General features: G+C 36.9%; 2 protein-coding genes across 3 annotated transcripts; both read left to right on the forward strand.

Moving 5' to 3' along the window:
* The first annotated feature begins 739 nt into the window (after positions 1-739).
* Positions 740-3,485, forward strand: LOC145767027 (THUMP domain-containing protein 1-like). 2 transcript variants are annotated; one of them, XM_082578757.1, is made up of 2 exons: positions 740-970; positions 1,052-3,485. In XM_082578757.1, exons 1-2 carry the CDS (start codon positions 787-789, stop codon positions 1,798-1,800), a joined length of 933 nt encoding a protein of 310 aa, XP_082434883.1. In that variant the 5' UTR covers positions 740-786; the 3' UTR covers positions 1,801-3,485. The 2 variants fall into 2 exon arrangements, with proteins under 2 accessions (XP_082434883.1, XP_082434882.1); XM_082578756.1 differs by having other exon boundaries at positions 740-3,485.
* A 91-nt stretch (positions 3,486-3,576) lies between these two features.
* On the forward strand, positions 3,577-11,934 carry LOC145766350 (caspase-6-like). Its single transcript, XM_082578045.1, has 6 exons — positions 3,577-3,854; positions 4,761-4,876; positions 5,181-5,369; positions 7,406-7,568; positions 8,243-8,329; positions 8,932-11,934. The coding sequence occupies exons 1-6, from the start codon at positions 3,578-3,580 to the stop codon at positions 9,096-9,098; spliced, it is 999 nt and encodes a 332-aa protein (XP_082434171.1). The 5' UTR covers position 3,577; the 3' UTR covers positions 9,099-11,934.
* The last annotated feature ends 10,003 nt before the right edge of the window (positions 11,935-21,937 follow it).

Below are 21,937 nucleotides of genomic sequence, written 5' to 3' on the forward strand. Positions count from 1 at the left end.
CGGCCAGCAACAAAAACGTCTATGATTGACCTTAGTTTTCTGCTTCAGCGCTTTGCGTTAACGAACCGAATCTCCGATGGTAATAAGAAGAAAACGAGTTTTGCTTTCGCAATACGCATACAAAGCCCTCGATAGTTACTTGTATCCTTCTCGAGTTACCTGCGGCCGAGCAGAGCTTACTTTCGGTGGCCGTTTCTGAACCCTTCGGCGGCCACGGCCGCCGTTAATTTCGAGGCCTCGTTTGAGGGGGCGATTTGGACCCGCACTTTCAACAAAGGGGCGATTTTGGAAAAAAGGTTGAAGACCACTGCTATAGAACATTTGTTTTTTCTTCCAAAATTTATCAAGGTAATTACGGACCCCCAAATGCTTTCTCACGGACCCCCAAGGGGTTCGCGAACCACTGCGTTAGATGGTCCTGCAATACCGGATTACACTCCCGATAAAGCAGTTATTGCGTGGTACAACGATTTTATAGCAGGACGTCGCCCAGACTTCAACAACACTAAGTGATCATTGTGGCATTGTTGCAAGTTTAGTTCTATATACTTGTGCTATCGTTGTTTGCATTTTGGCCTCCAAGCATGCAGATTTGGCCATCGAGAAGGAGCTCCCGGTAGGCCATATTAGCTGCCAGAAAAAAACACGAGTTTTAAGGCCTGCTAACTGTTTTGCTTCTATGTTGCACTTTTCTAATGTTTATTTGCACACTAATAACGAATGTATAATTGCAGGTTTATAGTATTTGTTTCATATAGAAATTGTGACACTGGTTACAAAGGAAAAATGGGAAAAAGACGAAAAGATTTTTATGCCAACAATTTTTCTAACAAGCGTAGCAGGAATGCATCATATGGAAAACTGGATGTAGGCTGTAAAGGTATTGTTATCACCCATGACAGAGGGAAAGAAAATCACTGCAGAAATGATGCATTTCGTTTGTTCAATCACTTTGCTAACAAGTGGTATGGTGAGTTTAATGACGGATTAGAAAACTCATGTGCCGCAGTAAATTCTTTGTCTAATGATAATGAAGTTGTTTTAAAATCAGATGATCTTCCTGAAAAGTCAGTTGAAGAAAAACTGCCTGATGAAGATAGTGATGAAGAAGACATTTGTGCTGCTATTGAAAAAGAAGTCAAGTGTTCAAAAGAGGCTTTGTCATACAAACACGTGCAAAGGTTCAGCTCACTCAAGAGCGGATGCAACAACATAGTATTCATTAAGTGTGTTGGATTCAGTCCAAGTAGCTTTGCGCAACGAGTGGTCGAATCCATTGAGGAAGAGAAAAAAAGTCTTCCAGTGGCTCGAGGGGTGCTGAGAATACACCCTGCGGATGTCAGCTGTAAGGCGCGTATTTTAGAAATTAAAGAAGCAGCTGAACGTTACCTTCCAACTGCATTGGAAAACATCCAAAAAATGCTTGACCCAAAGTTAGAAAATAAATTGAAAACTGAATTTAATATTATATACAGAGGTCGCAATAATGAACATTTGCATATGCATGACGTTAAAGATGCTATTTCATCTGCTGCTGAAGATGCTTGTCCAACTTGGCATTACAATTGTCGTTGTGAAACAGTTTATTTGGTTGTTGACGTATTAAAGACGGTGTGTACAATGGGATTACTTCACGATTATACAAAGTATAAAAAATTTAATGTAAGGGAATTGTTTCTGTCCAATCATGAAACAAGTCTGAATGATAATGCTGTTGAGTCAAGGGTGAAAATAGCTGTAGAAGAAAAACCAACACCAGCAGAAGAATCTGAGTTGGACTTAAAAACAAATCAAACATAAATACTCTGTAAATCATCGTAATCAAACTTTTTGAAATGGGTGCAGTCAGCCAAGATGCTTGGTATATCGGTGATACTTTTCTGAAAAAAGCATTTTTCTGTCAGTTGAAAAGCTGTATTCTACTTCTCTTCTCTTTATGGGTTAAGTTGACATTTTTGAAGAGTTATCTATTCTAGAATTGTTAAACAAGCCTAGATATCAATTCCTGTTGGATTATTTTATTCAGTCAAAGAAGAATGGATAAGTTTAAGATTTTATTTACAGTCAACGATGTTCAACCTTTTCAAAAATTGCATTCTGTTTGCAACGTTTTGCATTAAAATCACCTCATATATGATTTAGGCTTTTGGATCCAATATGGTATGTAATGTGTATTCAGGTAAACACTATGCTTCGGAATTATCATAAAACATGTAACCAGCAAACTCAGTTTGCTAAAATAGAAGCACATTGAAACTAATTAGGCCTTTGTCACACTCATGAACAAAATTAATTGAGCTAGTATTTAGTTAGATTAATCATAACTAGGGCAACCAAAAATCAATAAAGTCAAAATTTTTCTACCTTGTTCAAAGTTTATAAAACGTCCAGAAACTAAATTTCAGGCTGACACGAAGAAAGGTTTCAAAGTTATTAAGTAAAAAAAAGTCAAATTTTATGGTTAGGTCAAAATTTTCTTTTAACGTAGTTTTTCTTCTCTCATTTGATATTTTATTAAAGCTACATAGATACTGATTTTTTGTTGCAATTTCTGTTGCTATTCTAACGTAATAATCTATTTGTTGCAATTTCTGTGGTAATAGTCTTGTTTCGCCCTGTCAAATTGGAAAATGGGACGAGATGACATTTCATCACATTTATATAGCCTGCTGAGGAACTCCCAAGCAACTTCTGTATCAGTAGTGAGAAGCTTCTCCATTTTAGGAAAAATTTTGGCGAGAGACAGGAATTTCAAAGGCAATAATGTGAAACGTTACTTGATGTTGAAGTATAATACTGCAAAACCCTCTCAGTAATTTCGAGATATTTAAAGACACTCCATATTTATCTTTTGCAGTTTTTCGAGTGATTTTCATTACATGTTTGTTAGCTGTGGTGTCGTTGAGTCTTCCACATTTTTCTTTTATTTCATTAGAAAAAGAAGATATCCTTACCTTACGGTTTGATTTCTAACATGCTTTGTATTTTGCATTTGGGTTGAAAACGCAGAAAGTTATTGGTCAAAATTAGGTCAAAATTTGTAAATTATAAAGTCAAAATTTTAAGTTTTTAGGTCAAAAATTTGGTTGCCCTAATCATAACACGACATGAAGATAAATTGTGAAAATTAGCTATATAGCATACCGGAAACTGATTAGTACACTTGTCAAATGTATCTTTTATGTGCTCTGTTGTTTGCATGAATTAAGTCTACTGTATGTTAAAGGTCATCTTTTTACTCACTCAAACAAACATCAGATGCAATCATAATAGCTGACGAATCTGAAATCTTGTATTTATCACTCTGTCAATATTTAAACTGATTTGGAGACAATAAGTGGCGTCATCTCACATAATTTCATTGCATTTTATGTTGCAGTACTGCTTGTAGGTTATCGCCGAAATAAGGTTCATGTTGTGCGTATGTTTTTTGCAAAGGGCATATTTGAATTAGCATTGAAATGTTTGCTGCTTTTTCTTTCAGATATATAGTTGATATATATAGATATATATATAGTTTATATATAGTTTATAACAATCTTAAATATTATAAAATTGAAACACTATTAATGTAAACATGAGTGATAACTCAAATCGTGATCAAGTAGATGGACAATCTGCTGGTTCACTCTTGACCAATACGTCTATAACATCAGCGAGAAGTCAAAACAACAACAAGGAAGAGAATGTTGTTTCTACCGAAGTTGACGCTTACGGGATAGGTGACGAAGGTCCATTTTGCTTGAAAAATTCTTTGCCAAAGGCATTGTCCACAATTGATTATTACCAAATGAATGGAAGTGGTCGCGGTCAAGCTGTGATTATCAACAACGAAAACTTTCATTGGACCACAGGTATCGATGTCTTCTCACTGAAATCATAAAATAAATGTGATTGATTAAGCATAACATAAAGAGCATGCAAAACTTTGCTAAACTATTTAACCCTTTGAAGTTTGGGGGGGGGGGGGGCTGTCAATTCAACTGTTTTGTATCAACAGTTGTATCTCTAAAACCACTCAGGCTGCAACTACGAGATTTCTTGACTTTTCTAAACTTTTATTCACCTCTATTGAGCTGAAATTTTGATCGAATAAAGGTTATAAATTGAGAGATATACCGGTAAGGCATTTCTCAGCACATTCCGTGAAATATTTCATATTCTATTGTTCAAAATTTTCCCACCAGCTGGATGAAAGTAATTAAATTGGCCCATGTCTCGTTAATCCTAACTGTTCCACAACGTGAAAGGAATTGGCTGTATGTAAAATTATGTAAAAAAAATTTAATCACAACATTACAATGCATGTTCTTCATTACTTTACCAAAAAATAATATGTAAACTCACGCTACAATAACAGTCATAAGTCACCTCAACATTTCAACGTATATGAGCAGTTCTAAAATTCACATAGTTTTAATTTTTGGATATGCTCAGCGTGAATAATTTTACAAAGTAAATCCCAAATTTTGAAAACGTGCCTTAATTAAAAAATAACAGAGATATCACTCCTAAAGCATAAGAAGAATCGACATCCCCCCCCCCCAAAAAAAAACTGAGCAAGACTCCAGGAGCTCAACCTTCTAAGGGTTAATGGCAATGACCGTTTTTTTGCAACTTTTTAAAACATTCTTGCAAAACTTCAGTTAAACTTCTGGCAAGTCAATTGGAGTAACTTAAGTTATCGTATTTTAAGGTTCTCAAACTCAATGAGGCTAAAAGTCATTTGATGATTTATGATTAATCGCATTTGTTTTCAGGTATGAATAAAAGAACAGGAACGGATGTTGACGCCAGAAACTTGAGAAACACTTTCAAAAAACTAGGTTTTGAAGTTTCTGTGTACAAGGATACGACCTGTGTTCAACTTTTAGAGGTAACTAGATCGTAGGTTGCAAGTTGTAAATGTTATTGAAATGATTTATAGACTTGTCATGTCAAGTTTCTAGGAAAAGACTCGGAGACGAAATTTCTACATGCACACTGGTTTGATTTTATTGTAAACTTCTATGGTGGGCACCAGAACAATTTAAACACAGCAAAGACTTGTTTTGCTCATGCTGATAATTAACGTTCTTGTTTAATAAATATAATATTTACACTTTGCAATTTACGCAACCGCGGGATCATTGTTTACAGATTTTCTGAAAACAACATGTGTTGAATGTTTTCTCTGTCAGGTAATACGATTTATGGCTCAAGAAGACCACACGGGGAACGATTGCTTCATGTGCGCCATATTAAGCCATGGGGACGACGGCTGCATCTATGGTACCGATGGAACCATCAAGATAAAAAGCATTGTCAATCAATTTCGTGGAAACGTGTGCCCTTCTTTGGCAGCAAAGCCAAAGATTTTCATATTTCAGGTAGTTTTGAGTGTGTTTATCATACCAGAGACGGGTAGATAAAAGTATACTTTTAGCCAAATAGTTTTTTTTCTAATCCCAAGATAATGCTCACTGATGAAAATGTGCTCTTTGTCTCAAGTTACTGGCCTTGATTCTTAAAGTAGTTTTGCAGGCCTCGAAATTCACGGCGGACACGGCGGTCATGTCCGCCGTCACAGCATGTGATGTCCGCGGGAAGTACCATCTAGATCGGTCATATTTGTCCGCCGAGAAATAACATAGGAACTAGCGATACAAATCGTCATTGCATAGCACGAACGTCGAACAATTGTTGCGACTTGCGAGAATATAATTCCTCGCGCATTCTAGCGCGCATCTAGAAAATTAAAATACTGTACGATATCCTCAGCTTCCATTCAAGCAGGAAAACTTTCGATTTTTACGTTGCTTCAACGATTGATGACATCGAATCAGCGTAACAAAGGTTAATTCTTCGCTAAGAATCGATAGGAGTACGGTACGATTTTTCTACAGCAATCACGCGCAACTTAGTTCAAGTCTTAAGTCACAATGTCTGGCTTTGATCTCCGAGTAATATTGATAAGCCAAGGTTGGTTACAAAATTAGATTATACGAGTAGGCTATTACAGCAAGATGCAGCAAAATTTGTTAAGTTTTGGTATTACGTACAGTAAGTAAAAAAAAGGTCCAGGGAAAATTCACTTTCGCTCACATGACACGCAAAAATAAACTTAAAGAAAAAAAACCTAGTGAAACTTTGCACAGCAGAAAATAGTAGCGTTAGTGTAGAAGTTTTCCGACTCGTGTCCAGAGCATTGTGACGCAAGAAGCTACACAACCTCGTTCGGTAGAAGTTAATCAGATATGCGGCATATTAAGCAGCTACACGGCGCTTTGACTCTTCAAACGCACGTCGTTGGTCTTTTCAAATGGCGAAGAATTATCAAGATAAACTGATTAAGCATGACGATCGACGCTAAAACTCGTGTGTCCGCCGTGAGACTTAATTTGTCCGCCGAGATAGCTGCTCAGACCGGACACGTTTGTCCGCCGTAAACAAAAACGAATTTCGAGGCCTGTTTTGGTATTTTTTTATGATATAATGTGTTTGAAAGTGTTTACTACTTGAAAATAAATATTGGCTTTGTGTAGAGTTACGAGGACATCAAATACAAAATGTTGCGTAAGCATACGTAAGCACTGCTATGTAGCAAACAACTCACCTGGTGCAATTCTATGCGCTGCGTCATAGTGGCGCAATCTTTTGTTTACTGAAGCTTATTTAGGTGCTAGCGTTATTTCTCTTTACTTCAGACAACGTACCGTATTTACAATTTCACGCTAACGTGTTCCACTGTTGTTTTTAAAGAAAAGTTCATTAGGTGTCTTGTTCGTTGCGTTTTAAATGCTTTGACTGTTTCAAATCCTTCAGTTGAGATATTTGTAAATAAGTTTTAGAATTTTTACCAAGGCTGTGGAGAAAAATGCCGAAGTTCGACTGTGCTGTAATTTAAGCACCGGCTCCGGGTATTCCAAACTCTTTTTGGCTCTTGACTTCAAATCTCTTTCAACAGCAATGATTTTTATTAACCTTTTTTCCACATTTATTTATTTCTTAAACTTTATCGAAGATTTGCAGATTTAGCGCAAATCAAAGTACAGCAGAACTCTCCGATAGTAACACGTGATATGTGAAAGGACCTTTGAAAAAGTGTCACCATAGCCGAATTCTATCTGTAGTTTAATAACTGGACTTTGTAGCAGATAATTGAATTCTGAATTGAATGATTTTCTATAACTGAATTTCTATAACTGAATTCTACTGTACGACACTCAGGCAGATTATACAGTATATATACTAAAAGAAAAAAAGAAGGTATTTACCGGAGAATCAGTAGCTTCAGCACTAAGCCATTAACATTTGTTGGGAATAGTTTAATCGCAGTAGTTAAGGCGGAAGAGGTTTACTCTGATTAAAAATTTCTGCTCTAACACATACCTAGCTTTTGAACTAAAAAAAAATCTTTTCTCAGGCATGCCGTGGGACTCAGCATGAGGTTCCGGTTCCTCCAGCAAAGGATACAGTTGATGGAGAGATGAGCAGGGAGGTGGAGCACATTGTTACTGTGGATGCTGCACCAGCTCCAACTCTTCCTTCTGGATCAGATTTCTTATTCTGCTACTCCGTTGTAGAAGGTACTTGTTGTGTTTCACAGTAACTCATTTGAGAACTTACTGAACATTTGACGCTTTTAAAGTAAAGACAATTTTTCTTTTAACGTTTTACCGATTCTTGTAAATTCCTTTTTAAGAAACTTTGTAAAATTAAAAGATTTTTAACTTATCTTGTATCCTTGAAATGTTTACTTATTATTGGGAATTGTTTAATAAAAGATTTCGACGATTCTCACATTCGCCCTTTATAGCAGTGAGCATTGCATTAAGCCAAACTTCACAAGTAAATTCAGTCATTTAAACAAACATAAACAATACTCTTAATATTTTGTTGTCTAATCTAAGAAGTTAGACAGATTAAGCTACACGCTTACAACGAAGGTTTTACCACCCATAGCCAATTAGTCATACGTTACATTACCTTCCCACCAACGCAGTTTAAATCATAAATCGCCTGGATTTTAAACAGCAAGGCTTATGTATTAATGGGTGGGGAAGTTTTGCATAAACCTAACAAACATGTTGCCCGAAACATATTTTGCGACACCAAAGCGCACTAAGTTTTTCAAAGACATAGATTAATTTTCAAGACGTTGCAATATGTGGTAGAACCATCTATTCTCGTGACTTAATAATTTTATCATTCCAGTAGTTTTAGCGCATTTATTGAGTCATTGAAAAAACGTCTTTGACAGGATACTACTCTCACCGCGATACTTTGTATGGCTCCTGGTACGTGCAAGACTTCACTGCAGTCATCGATGACTTGGTGCTCAAGAAAGGTACAAAAAGAAGCTATTGCTAAATAATGGTTATCACACAATACTACCCACTGACTTAGAACCACTTCATTTTAGAAGCTTTTTAATGTCCTTGTTCACTTCTTTTTGGTCTACAGATTTTAGTAAGTAGGGCCCTAATTGTTTAAAATCTGCAAAAACATTTTAATTATCTTATACATTAGACGGAATGTTAACATGAAATTGATGTGGCAGTTCTCAGAACTGCTTAGATCACACATTATGGCGAAATTTCCTTTTGATTATAAAACGATGAAATATAGATTTCGTATTTACAAAGTTTCTTGCAATGTTACATTATACAATACATGCATTTCGCCGATTACGGCAGAGTGGCGTGGGTGTATGTTTCCCGGACAAGGTTCGACTCCGTGCCCGGATTGATTATAAAAAAGAGACTTTTTTTTCTGATGGTAAACTGGACAGAACAAATGCATGAAGCAAATGTAACAGAAATAAGAAGAAGTGTTTACATATAAAGATGTATTTTAACTAAATGTATGATCTATGCCATGTTCAACCATCTTAACATAAAACCTATCATTAAGATCTTCCAACTAGGGATAACTTGCTTTTTCATTCAGGATCAAGCCGGGAGCCGATTGATTTTCTGGACATCCTGACGGTGGTGAACAAGAAGGTAGCTGCCAGACGTGTGGAGAGATCCATGTCTGTTACTTCCTTGGGAAAGAAACAAATGTCATGCTTTCTCTCAATGCTCACTAAGAAACTTTTTCTAACAAGGAAGTGACTCAATGTGATGTCGACTGTCAAGTCACTCAGTCGGCCATCGAGTCACTCAATCCACTACAATGTAAGGACAATTTTTTGTATTTGCAAATATTGCGTCGTGTATTTACCAGCATTTGTATTTGGTAGTTGAAATATTCTTTGTTTATAGTAAGAAATTGTGTTAAGTAGATGTTTGTTTTGTGTAGTTTTTGCGATGCTGTTGGCTCTTATTCTTCTGTATAAATCAGTTAATATGATTTAGGTGACAGTATATATACACAGAAATAAGTTGAATACTTAGTTATACACAGAATTTTGATTTTGGTGATAAACCTTTTTTTATAAATCTAAGTAACAAAATTACACCTGTTGGTAATTTGTCATTACACATTGTGAAAGCGTTCACGTTATTTTGTTGTGCCGTTTGCAAATACGATTTTTGTATCGGTTTTGCACTAATCGTCGCCCCAGCCAGCAAATCTGTCCTTTTTTACAAGGACTGATTTGCTGGTTGGGACATAATCGATTGCATTTGCTTGTCTTCTTTACTCGAATAGCCGTGAATTTCCCCATAATAATGTCTGTTCTTGTCACCGTCGATCTTAGCCCGGCGACCTTTCTCTTGTAATGAAAAAAAAATCCTGCGATTGGGAAGGTATCGAACCCGCAACCTGGAGTTGGAATCACAATGCTGCTTGGCAAAGCTAGCAAATGGACAATTTGGACATCCATTGCATTCCTGGCTCAGCCAAAAAATCAGTCCTCTTTTAGCGTCCGTAAACGTTGAATCAACGGTATCAATGGAAAAGTATCCCACTTTTCCATCTGGCGTAAAATAACAGACAAATATTCGTTACGTTTTTTTATATTGCATTTGGTTCCGTTTTTTTCATAAGAAAGGACACACGTCTCCCCAGTGATTTTTCAGACGCAAACCAACCGATTTTTACATTGATTCAACGTCTACAGACGTTTAAAAATTGAAAATGCCAACAAGAGAGAAGTGGAGGAGCTGCTGCAAACAACTGGTCGACCCTGATGTTTCTGGATAAAGACCAGGCTTCTTTGAAGCAAATTTGAGAGAGAATGTGCAGACGTTGAATCAATGTAAAAAACGTTTGGTTTGCTGCCAGGGTTGCATATGTGAGTAAGAATTGTAATCAATCATAGAAATATTTAATTCGAAATTGTTAAGTTATCAAAAGGCACTTCGTTGAACTGAATAGCACATTGCCATCTTAGTTAGGTTATTTGCTGTCAATTGGTTTGTCTTAGTATTGCAATTGGACATGTTATGGTCCTTTTTTGAAACTTGTTGCATTTTTTCCCATTATGTTCCCATACCAACTCCATAGTATTGAACTGCACTGTCTCTTGTGTATGTGTTGTTTTACTTAGCGTATTATTGAACTGGTATACGTATTTGTACATTGCAAGCTATGTTTTAAAGGTGATATTGTTGCATTGGTACTCCACCTTTCCGTCAAAATCCAATATCTTTACCTTGGCTTAATTCGCAATTGTTTTGACGTTTTAGTCATCCCTACAGTACCAACCAATATATCAATTTTTTGCATGAGTTGAAGTTAAATGTTTGCAGACGTTGAATCAACGTAAAACAACTGATTTATTGTAACAGTTTCTTGTCTGAAAATTAGCCCGTTTTTAATTGCAACAAACTAAACATCCTCGCAAAGGGTAAAACGGGCTTGTAAAGATTACTTTCATATAGTGATTCAATCTACTTGAATTAGCTGTGCTTGGCATTGTTCTTGGCATTGAGCACTTTTTTGTGGTATTAATACCATTTATCGTACAAATTCCAACTTCTGTATTTCCGCAATATTGCAACAAACTGTTGCTTTGTTTAGTCCTCAATTAAAATCATCATCATAATCCATCGTCGGTTTGTTCCCCACTAGTGGGGGTGGCCGATTGTTTCCGCGCAGCAATTGTTTTAATCCTTTTTCTCCATTTCACCCTATCAAAATATTTCTCCAAAATGTTTCAACACATTTCTGTGCCATATTGCTCATGCCATAGATGTTTTGAAGTATGACCTAAGCTTTAACATGCTGACGACGTTACATTTTAGGCATTTTATTGTAATTGGTAATGAAACATTTTTATAATCTTTGTTTTGATTTATTGCATGATTTAGTAGCCAAAGATGTTAACATAATAATCAAACTAAAAAATTCTGTATAATTTTGTTCAAAATGTAGAATATTTTCCCTCTCATTAATTATTATCATTCAAAATCGTTTTTTCCCTAGTGGGGTGGCCGATTCATTTCTTGCAGCAATTGTCTTTGCTGGTATTCTCCATCTCATTCTGCTCATCGCATCTTTTTATCAGTCTGACCTTGTCTGTCACATCCTTTATCTGTTCTTTTTGAACGTCTCCGTTTCCTCTTCTCGTCCACCTTCAAAGTCAATGCCTTTCGAAGAAAACCTTTTTCCTCCTTCCTTTGCACATGCCCACGTCGTCTAACTCTGATTGATTGTTTGTTTACTATAATTGTTCATTTAAAAAATAACAAAATAGTTCTCTATTAATGTCTACCCTTTTTGTAATTGGAAAGTTAGCGCTGACTTTTACACCCTCAAGCCAAAATATTTTGCCATTGTTTGTCTGATTGTGTGTCTCTTAACCTCGTATCAAACCAATGTTGGACGTCAGCCAATATTAACAATATAGACATGATGCTGTCCAAACATATCACATTGCGCATTCAACTTTCTTAATGCAGTTTAGTGTTTGTTGCTAATATGGTCTATTTTGAACTAACGTCATTCCTGTTATGTTGTCTATTATACTGCCGTAGTTGCAACTTCCTTAATAAAACTGCAAATATCAAATTTTATATCCGTTTTTTCACCTGATTTCAATTGTTAGATTAACCCATTAGTGCCCGGTCATCGTTCTAGTCGGAATATTTTTACAAAAAGTTTCGTGTAAGGTCCTTATGGGTTGAATATGAATATTCAAAAGAAATGTTTCTGATATCTGTATCAGGAATGCAGAAAATGGTACGTCCCTCTATGGACGCTTGGGCACTCGTACGAAGGCTTGATGTAAAATAAACGAAATTTGCATTTTCCGGTAATGGAATTTTTGAAGTCGTAAAAAGCAATACTACTGCTCTAAGATGCGTTAAAACGAATTTCTAATAAAAATGCATCGCTTTTTCATTAGATTTATTGAGAAACGAACAAACGAAACTCGATCTAAACAGATAATATTACAAATGCCTTTCAGTTATGATACACTTCGAAACAATCTGGGTGCAGTTGAACATAACACCGATGGCATCTGTATGACGTACATTTGTGACAGTATTTGCAGACACCTTTTTTGTTCGTCTTGATGATCAGATGATTGCCCTGGTCCCTACTGATCTCTTCACGGTTGGCAAGTGTATGCGTCGATGGTAGAGAGAAAATGTCTTGTTCCCATTGATCATAATCGTCATTTCTACACATGATCGGATAAAGTCAAGGAGGCTAATCTTTTCCATATCTCTCTCTCCTCCGTGATTGCCCCAATTTTTTCTATAAAACCTCCAAGCTTGCGTTATACTGATATTTAGAATCCAATTGTACACACCCCTGTACCAGTTGCGATTTCTTGAGCGGATGGAATAACAGGAACTGAGATTGTCCAACAGGTTTACACCTCCCATGTTGTTATTGTAGACCTTGAGTAAGTAAGGCTGATCCATGGCCAGTTTCTTTATTGAATCACGAGAGTATCTAAAATTTGAAAAAATGATTAAGCCTGTCTACTATAACTGAAAGACAGTACCGTGTTCAAGAATCTTTCTACACAACAATGGTTTGGTCATCTCCAAGGTAAAGTTGCTTCATATCTCCCTTCATATCATTGGTCTCTTTCTTTGATAGTAAAGATATATTGTTCATTCGATTTCACCTCTTTGTCCCCAAAACACCTATCCCTTTCTTAGGCAAATGATCTATGAAATCCAGGCTCCTGAAAAGATTGTCGCACACAACCTTCGATCCAGGAATCAGTCGAGCACTTTCCGCAAGGCCATAAACAACGTTAGGCCCCTGACTCAATCCATACTTGAAGATGTTTGTTTTTGCTCCAGCATAGGGGACACATTAGATTAGCTCTCTAGAGGGGATGCTTATCAACCAAATTTTAAACCCGAATCTCGTTTGTTTGCCCTTTATGAATTACTTGAGAGGGTGGGGACCAAAATAACGGATCATTGATTCGTCTACAGCTGCGTACTCAACAAATTTGGCTGCTATCTCATTCAAAGTTTCAAAAAGGAGGGCAACTTTCCAAAATGGGTCGTCTTTGAGGTGGTTTAAGTTGGAAAAATAGCTATAGAGCCTTACCTCATCAAAAAGATTTTTTTGACATGGCTCTTCTTGCCATCACATTGCTTGTATCATCTCTCCTCTCCCAATACATCCTGCGTGTGAAAGGGGTGATGTATCCTGCCATAAACATTATTGCATGACTTGCTCTTATTAAGGAGTTATCCACCTTTGACTGGAAGGCCGATTGGTTTTGTTGTGCTGCATACCTCTGGGTCTCTCTCACTACTTTGTTCACAAAACCATCAGTCAGAGATGAAGAGTTTTATAACATTATACGGCGTTTTTACATTATCAGGATCAATGGGTAAATTACCATGGCTTCTAAGCTTCAGGAAAAGGAGGAATTTTTCCCCAGTTGATTTTTGGCTGTAGACTGAATCCTATCTGTTTATGACGCATACAGGGTACAGGTGGTATCTTTTCTTCTGTTAACTCTTCTTTACTTGATGATGAGTTAGGAAACACAGTTTTCAAGGACGGCCCTTCCTTTTTTTAGTTACAAGTGTGACTTTTCCAATTAGTTTGGGCAATTCTGTAAACTGTCTCTTGGCAGGTTTGTTGTACGATAATTCTTCTTCCAGGTCATGTAACGCAACGGGCGTTGACCCACTTTCTTGTGTTGCCAGTACTTTCTTTACGTTTCTTCTTGGGTTCCAACGCAATGGGTTAGCTTTGGATGGTCCGTTTAGCGGCTCTGTCTCACCGTTATCAAATGTGGGCCTCTCCATATCTTTAACAAAATCCATGTCCTGAGTAGCCTATCTTCATTGTGATAAATCACTATTTCGCCTTTCTGGTTCAGGATTCTTTTTCCAACACTGTTAACGTTTTTGACACCCTTATCTTCATTTGCACTGTCCTCATCGCTCACGTTGCCGGATTCATCAGGAGGAAAAATTACAATGTCTGTGGGCTCTTTGTGTGGAGCCTCTTCCAAAATTTCTTGAACAGTGAAACGAATTTTCCTATGAAAAGTGCAAAAATTTAATTATTCATGAACTTCTTTCAAAAATAAAGATACATGAACATTTATAACAAGACCTCAATTCACAGTACAAAAACAGAGAAAGCGCCTACTCCTAGATTCTAAAGCACCACCGTCCGCACACGAAAGTGATGACCTAACCTAACCTACTGCTTCAACTAAAACGCCCAGTTTTGCAAATTGAATATCAGCGTATTACAAATAACGTTCGTTTTCGCCCACACAAGAAAGCATACGAAATCCTATAGCATTAGGCGAACCTGCCTGTATGTCTACAGTTTGGCAATAAAGCTTCCGCGCCAGTGCTCAAGCGTCCCTACAATAGGGTGCATCAAACCCGCCATCGTTTTTTTACTGTGAGTTTTTTATTTTGGCAATTTAACAAAAGTGTTTTACCTCCTGAAAAAATGATTTTGTCAAAGTTTTGTAAATTTTTAATAATGTGTACCGGGTCAACATCAAGGTTGAAAATTTTGAAAATATTATACATAAAATTAAAAAAAAAATTTTTTAAATATCAAAATTTAAAAAAAAATTGTAATGTTCATTTCAGGATAAGGAAATATAAGGGTTTCAAGTTTTTAACACAGTTTTTGCACAATTAATGTGAGGTTAATGCATAATTGTACTTTTACATCATTATTTTATGCAAAAAATTAAAAAAAAACTCGTTTTTTGCAAAAATGTTTACATTTTTCAAGTACAATAATTCCTTGTTATAATGTAAATTTTGAAATACGGTCATCATAACAATAAAACATTGTTTACATGTTTAAAATTCAAACAGTCAGCAGTTATGATTCATTTTCGAAGGTTTGGCCTCTTCTTTCTGTCAGTTTCTACTACTTGGAGGACATTCTGAAAGTGTTTTTCAGCTTTGGCAGCATTAGTAAAGTCCGCACTTAATTCCACCCCTCTTTCTGCACAATCATTTACAACATTAATGGCACAGATTTTGGCTTTTGAATCAATGTAAGATGGCAATTTCTTCCATTCATCTACTTCTTCAGTCAAGAAATCACTATTCAGATGCAAAACACTGAAAAGAAACCAAGAGTCACACGTGACCAAATCATGAAGGGATGTAGAAGGAGTGATATCAATTGGAAATTGTGGCTTCCCAAAACCAGTGCCAATGCGATTTCTTGGGTTTTCCTGATTGTCTCGATCTTTCGGTTTTAATACTAACAGCCTGTCAGCCAAGTGGCGAAGCTCATGTAGTGGGGTAACATCGCTAGAGTGCAAGTGGTACCATTTCTGCAGTCAAGTACCATAGGTGACGTGGTGGAGCTGTTACAGCACTTTTTGACACAGTTGGATTGACTGCCTTGTACTGCAGAGACTTCTTGTACAAAGATAAGTCATTCTAAGGAGCATCCGAAGCTGTGGCACAAGTGTTCCACCATGGACTGTATATCAGGCACACAAATGTAATAAATTCACGCAACTTCACACTCTGTTGGTTGCTAGTAATTATTCCAGATGGTAAGGAATTTATCTGTTGTTGCAGAAGAACAATTTTTGCAGAATACAAAAGTTTGGCCATCCATCTGGCCTTGTGCAAAGCACCGGGACGCTTGAATTTGAATTCTCTGTCGTGACCATCTAAATATAACAAACACAGTTCTGAGAATTCCTTGTAATCATCACGTTGATGGTGCGTGGAAGCTGCTGCATGATGGAGTGCCTCATTTGTCCATTCCTGTACTAGAGCTTTTGTCTCATCAGAATAAGAGCTTAAATCAAATAATGCAAGTGTTTCCTCGTTGGTATGGGGTACACTTTCAAAATTTTTCCTAAATCTGCTGAACACAGATACTTCTGGAGATTTTGAAGCTTCTATCTTCAGGTCTGTAAACACTTGTGCCAGCATTACCTCACCAACATGATGGCGGCATGCTGCCCAGAGTAATGGTCGTCCTAATGCCTGTTGCAGACTAACACAAGCAGCTGTCACATGGCCTGTATTGGATGCTGTTGTGTCAAACACCATTGACACAATAGATTGTTCACAGTTCCATATCTGCAGAAGTTCCATGCTTTTCTCTGTTATAATTTTTCCCGAACGCTTGGCAGTGCCTGGTGGATAAGCTGGAACTCCCAGAAGCTTCATTTCTTTCTCATTACCTACAGTCACAGTCAACCGTTCTTCATTCACATTCTTGTTGGATAAAGTATTCATGAGTTTTGAATCCCAGTGAAGTGATGCATATCTTGGAGGTATCCATTCTTTTCTAACTGCTGCAGCAATCTTCATTCCAACTTCACGTCGTGACCTGTCTGCAGTGGCATATGAAACTGCAACTTTGCTTTTGTCACCACCACACTCTTCAACGATTGTTTGGGTGTATGCTGCCTGTTGAGCTGGCGTCAATTTCATTTTTGTAGCTAATGAAACAAGTTTTGGAGATTTCATAATATGATGTGGAATGAAGGCTGATATTCCAGGACGAATGACTCGATGATGAGTTTTACCTTGTGATGGAACAACAAGGTCTTCAATGTCATTCTCTTTATCTTGACTGCTGTCACTGTCAGACAGGTGAACTGATTCACTAGTAATTTCTCTTTCCTTTGCTGCCTTCGCTTGATAGATCTTTTGTCTCTGTATACGTGTCTGCTTTCGCTTCACTTGCGATGTCAATGCTTGATCAAAAACACCAAATGAGGCAACTCTGTCAGTTTTCATTGATTGAAGAAACTTAATATCTTGCGGGTTTTTGATTGCTTGCTCTGCGTCTCTGGTCCACAAAGGGAAAGTTTTCTGTAATGCAATTTCCATTTTTTTTGCTTTACCCAATCCTTTTGGAGTTGAACGTCGGTCTACTGGTATTTCTCGAAGTTTAGCATTCTTTTCAATCAATTCAATAATTTTATCACAGCCCCTTTTATGTGGCACCATTGGAATGTTTCCTTTGAGATAAAATGGAATTATCTTTTCTAGAACAATCTTTGCATTGTCTCTTTTCGTTCTGCTAGATGCTGTACCTTGTGCAGATCCTTCTTGTTTATGAAACAAATAACATCTTATTACTTGTTTGTTTGTTGGTAACCTGCAGCCCATAATTTCTTCATCCTCTTTTGTAATGCCAGCTCCTAGACCAAATATAACAGAAGCTTCACGAGTAATCCTTGCTTTTTTGGTTACGCTTGCCATTTCTTCCACTAACAATAAATAACAGAATTAATGCAGTGCAGATCTGCCACAACAGTTTTTCCAGAAAATTATGTTTACCGCCTAATATCAAAACAACCTGGGAAATGAAAGTCATTAGTACTGTGCTTCCTGAGAAGAAGAACTGAAACAGATAATTGAATATAAACTTACTGATAATATAAAAAATTTTCGTAGCGATGTGTACTATTGTTATTCTGATAAGAGTAAACAGTGATACTGTAAAACAAGAGTCAGGAACCTGTTACGACATGAGAATGTTAGGACTGCCACTGTAAAAGACTTTTGTATGTGAAAATACCTTTACATCATGTAAGACTATATCATACCGCATGCTTTTTGCTTAGTCCGATTTTGCCATTATTACAGATATTCAAGGCCAATGTTGACCCGGTAGAATTAATTCAAATTTTCTGAAACTTTACAGATTGTGTTTTTACCAGAGGTAGAACATTTCTAATTAATTGCCATGACCAATTTTTTAGGTCGGGGGGTTTGATGCACCCTACCCTACAAGGACTCACCTAACTTATATTCAGAAAAAATAATAAGAGAAAAATAAAATATTTCGCTTTGGGCACATAGCTATATACATATTATTAAATTTATCAAAACACAAAGTTGATTAAAAACAATGTTATATACCGCGATTTTGCAGGTCACAGTTCGTGTACCATGTGCTGGCTCCATATTTCACAAAAGGTCCACATTGAACGTTGCATAGTGAACACTAAAACTTGTTTACGAGAATGCTCTTGCGCTGTTTCTATAGCTATAATGTTATTCTCGAAGAAAAAAAAGTTGAAAAAAAATCAGCAATCTGAAGAAAGCAATTCGGAATCTAAAATACCCACTTTTCACGTCCTTGTAAGGACGCGAGGGCACTAATGGGTTAAGTAAACGTAATAAAATAGATATTGCATAGAATCCTTGTTATCAAAAACTATGCGGGATAAAGATGAAAAGGAGCCTTTTTCCAATTGTTTACGCTGGGCAACAAAATTACCTCCCCGAAATTTTGTGAAAAATTGTATGTTTCCGCATCATATGGTTTGATATGCTTCTAAACAGTTGATATTAGTCCCTCGGCATCACAATTGATGAAAATGGTTGTTTTAATGTCTATTTTCTAGCATATCGTATATGTCGTAGTATCATTGTTCATATCTGTTTAGCTTTTTTCTTTCTTTTTAATTGATTTTCAAATTTTCTGGCCTCCCCCCGAAAAAAACTCTTAGATTCGCGCCTGCCTCCATGTTGCCAGTTTGGCCAATGGCCATCATGTTGTCAGATATTAATTTTTAAAATATCTTTTTTGTTTTCTATAAATTTATTGTTTGTTTTAAGAAATAAATTTTTGAAGATAAAAAGGGAAATTTTCGAAGTAAGCTATTTAGGTTTGGCTCAACACTTTCTATCTTTGAAAAAAAGCAATGTGGTTTCGTGAATGTGAAACAAATCCACACACAATTAAATAATAAGATTCAAAGAAAATAAAGGGGTGTAACATCTATAGGATTGGCCCATGATACAAGAGAAGGATCCACAAAGGATACAAATTAATATGCATAAATCAACAAGTGAATAAAAAAATAACAGTAATCTCTCAAGTAGGCTACATGTAGCTCCACACAAAGTGAAATTTACATGACTTTTAACTTTTTTTTTATTTTGCCAAAAAAAATTTTGACGGAAGGTGGAGCTGTTTAGTCGAAATAATTTTCGTAGCGAAATTGTTTTATTTTGGAATTTGCTTCGCCTGCATAACAGACACGTCCCAAAATGACATTAAAAGTAGCCAATTGTAGATCAGGTTAAGATTATGCTGAGGCTTACTTGCTAAGTTATCCATAGGCTGCTCTATTTTCGCACTAATTTTGTGATTGTCTCTTGATTATAGCAATCTGAAAATGTGTTGGCATTCATAACATATTAACTTGCCAGCAAAAATGTTCATTGTTATGTCGTTTCAACATCGCTAGACCTTGATAGCTTTATGGGCGCTATAAAATAAACGATATAATTCATTGACTTTCCCCAGTGGTTGGTGAGATTTATTTATTTTATCACAACAGACTCGATAAAACTAAAGAAATTTTGTGTTAAATGCTGTTGGCATACAGTAGACTGTCAAAAACATTTAGGCTACGGTTTGTAAGCTAGCAATCCATACTGTAAGCCTAGCATTAGGCTGCGCCAGGAGCAGGTTATGTCACTGAAAGCAGAACTGGGCAACTTGTATCATACCCCAGACAACAAAATCAGTCTTTTTTTTACATTGGTTCAACGTCTGCAGACGTTAAATCAATGTAAAAAAAGGGACATTTGCTGGCTTTGAATGTACGATGATGTCTTTGTCATAACCGATGCAGTCTGTAGGGAACCAGATGCTAAGCTCACAAAAGCTCCCTTCGTTGTTGGTCCCTCTGCGTCGAATATCTCGTGTTCTTTTGTATGATGGTGTCTCCACTATTCGTCATTGATATGCGCTGCTCCCACTGCTACAGATTTATACCGGGTGCTGACAAAGTCCTTGGACTAAATTTTAATTTACTATGTCCTTAAATAGATTTAGTAAGTGTTTGATAGTGCATATTTATAGCATCAAACCTTATCTTTCAGAATGTGTCATCAGTTTATCATAATTTAGCTTTATTTTCAAGGTAGCCTACGAGTGATAAACGTGCAGCTACTTTATCATTGAGCAGGCAAGACAAATTCAGAGATAATAAAGCTTCTTGAAGCACCGAAATCAACAGTTTATCACACTGTTAGCAGGCTTAAAGAACTGAACAGTGCCAAAGATCGCCCTCGAAGCGGGAGACCACGAACTTCTCCCCTCGTACCCCAAAAGTCATTAATGCAGTTCGAGCCAGAATCCGCCGCAATCCCAAGAGATCTATGAGGAAAATGGCTCGCGAAATGGATGTGAATGAAAAGACGATCAGGAAGATAGTTAAAACCGATCTGAAGTTGTCCCTCATCAAAACGCAAACTTGCCAACACCTCACAGACCTCCAAAAAGAAAAGAGACTCGATCGAGCTTAAATTCATCTGAACAAAATGAAGTCAGGTACGGACAAAGGAGAGATCATTTTTTCAGATGAAAATTTGTTCAATGTCGAAGCAGTGTCTAACCGACAAAATGATCGTATCCTTGCTAAGTCCTCTGCAGACATTCCTGACTCCATGAAAAAAGTTTTCATGCGCCAGAAACTGTCCTCTGTCATGGTGTGGGCCGCTGTCTCCAAAACATGGAGGTCTCCCCTCATTTTTGTTCCACAAGGCGCTAAAGTTAACACCGATTCGTACATTGAGACAAGTTTGACTTCTGCCCTTGCAGAGGCTAAGAAACACTTCAAAAGGAAGTGTTTCTTCACGTCCAAGAAAACCCAGGAATGGTGCCAGAACCATTTTCCTCATTTCTGGAGCAAGGAAGTTCGGCCGCCCTCATCACTAGACCTGAATCCAATGGACTTTTGTGTTTGGTCCATTTTGGAGGCAGATGCCTGTGCTTCATCCCATTACTCAGTTGAGGCGTTGAAGTGCTCTTTCAAAAAGGCATGGGCAAAATACCCCAAAAAACCCTACATAAAGCGGTAGGGAGTTTCAGAACTAGACTTAATCGTGTTGTTCAGGCCAGAAGGAGACATATTGAATAAAACTTTGTACGATTGTTAGTTACTGTCTTGGCAATACACGGTTAAAATATTTTGCGATTTTATTCACTATTTACAGAAATATTACACTTTAAAGCAGTCCAAGGACTTTGTCTGCACCCTGTAGAGACACATGCTTCATGTTAAAATATTGCCCACAAAACTTCATTCTAACATCTTGTAGCAGGAAGCAAGTTTGATATCATTGCAATGAAGTTCTCAATTTGCTTATCAAAGTTTTAAAACCACATCTATTAAACTTTCAAACACCGACACTATTTTTATTTGAACAAAGGGAGCATGTCAGTGGCTCAACTACCGAAAATGTGCTACAACACAAAGTAACTACGTCACTTTGCCATAAATCGAGTCTTTGGATAAATAAAATAGGAAAGTGATAATATGATCCTCTTTGGTTTTTAAGTCTTTCATCATTTTTCAGTGCTACCCTGATAGTGGCAGATAAATCTAACATGATCAGTCAAGTTGTAATTTTTACGTCGTTTCATCGTTTGACGACGTTAAACGATGAATAAATGTCTGTAATTGCTGGCTGAGATTGTTATCTGAAAAATTCAAACATGGACAAGAGCATAATTCCCAAATACTTTATAGTGTTCCTTGATGCCAACCGCTCTAGTCTGCTCTGAGCTGACCCATGAGGGTCAATCACTCAAAGTTGGG

Source organism: Aplidium turbinatum, chromosome 3, assembly GCF_918807975.1.
Source record: "Aplidium turbinatum chromosome 3, kaAplTurb1.1, whole genome shotgun sequence".
Classification (NCBI taxonomy): Eukaryota; Metazoa; Chordata; class Ascidiacea; order Aplousobranchia; family Polyclinidae; genus Aplidium; species Aplidium turbinatum.

Coding starts and splice junctions, on each gene's coding strand:
- LOC145767027 (XM_082578756.1), top strand. CDS start 787: ATGGGAAAAAGACGAAAAGATTTTTATGCCAACAATTTTTCTAACAAG.
- LOC145766350 (XM_082578045.1), top strand. CDS start 3,578: ATGAGTGATAACTCAAATCGTGATCAAGTAGATGGACAATCTGCTGGT. Junction 3,855..4,760: donor AAACTTTCATTGGACCACAG/GTATCGATGTCT, acceptor ATTTGTTTTCAG/GTATGAATAAAAGAACAGGA. Junction 4,877..5,180: donor CCTGTGTTCAACTTTTAGAG/GTAACTAGATCG, acceptor TTTCTCTGTCAG/GTAATACGATTTATGGCTCA.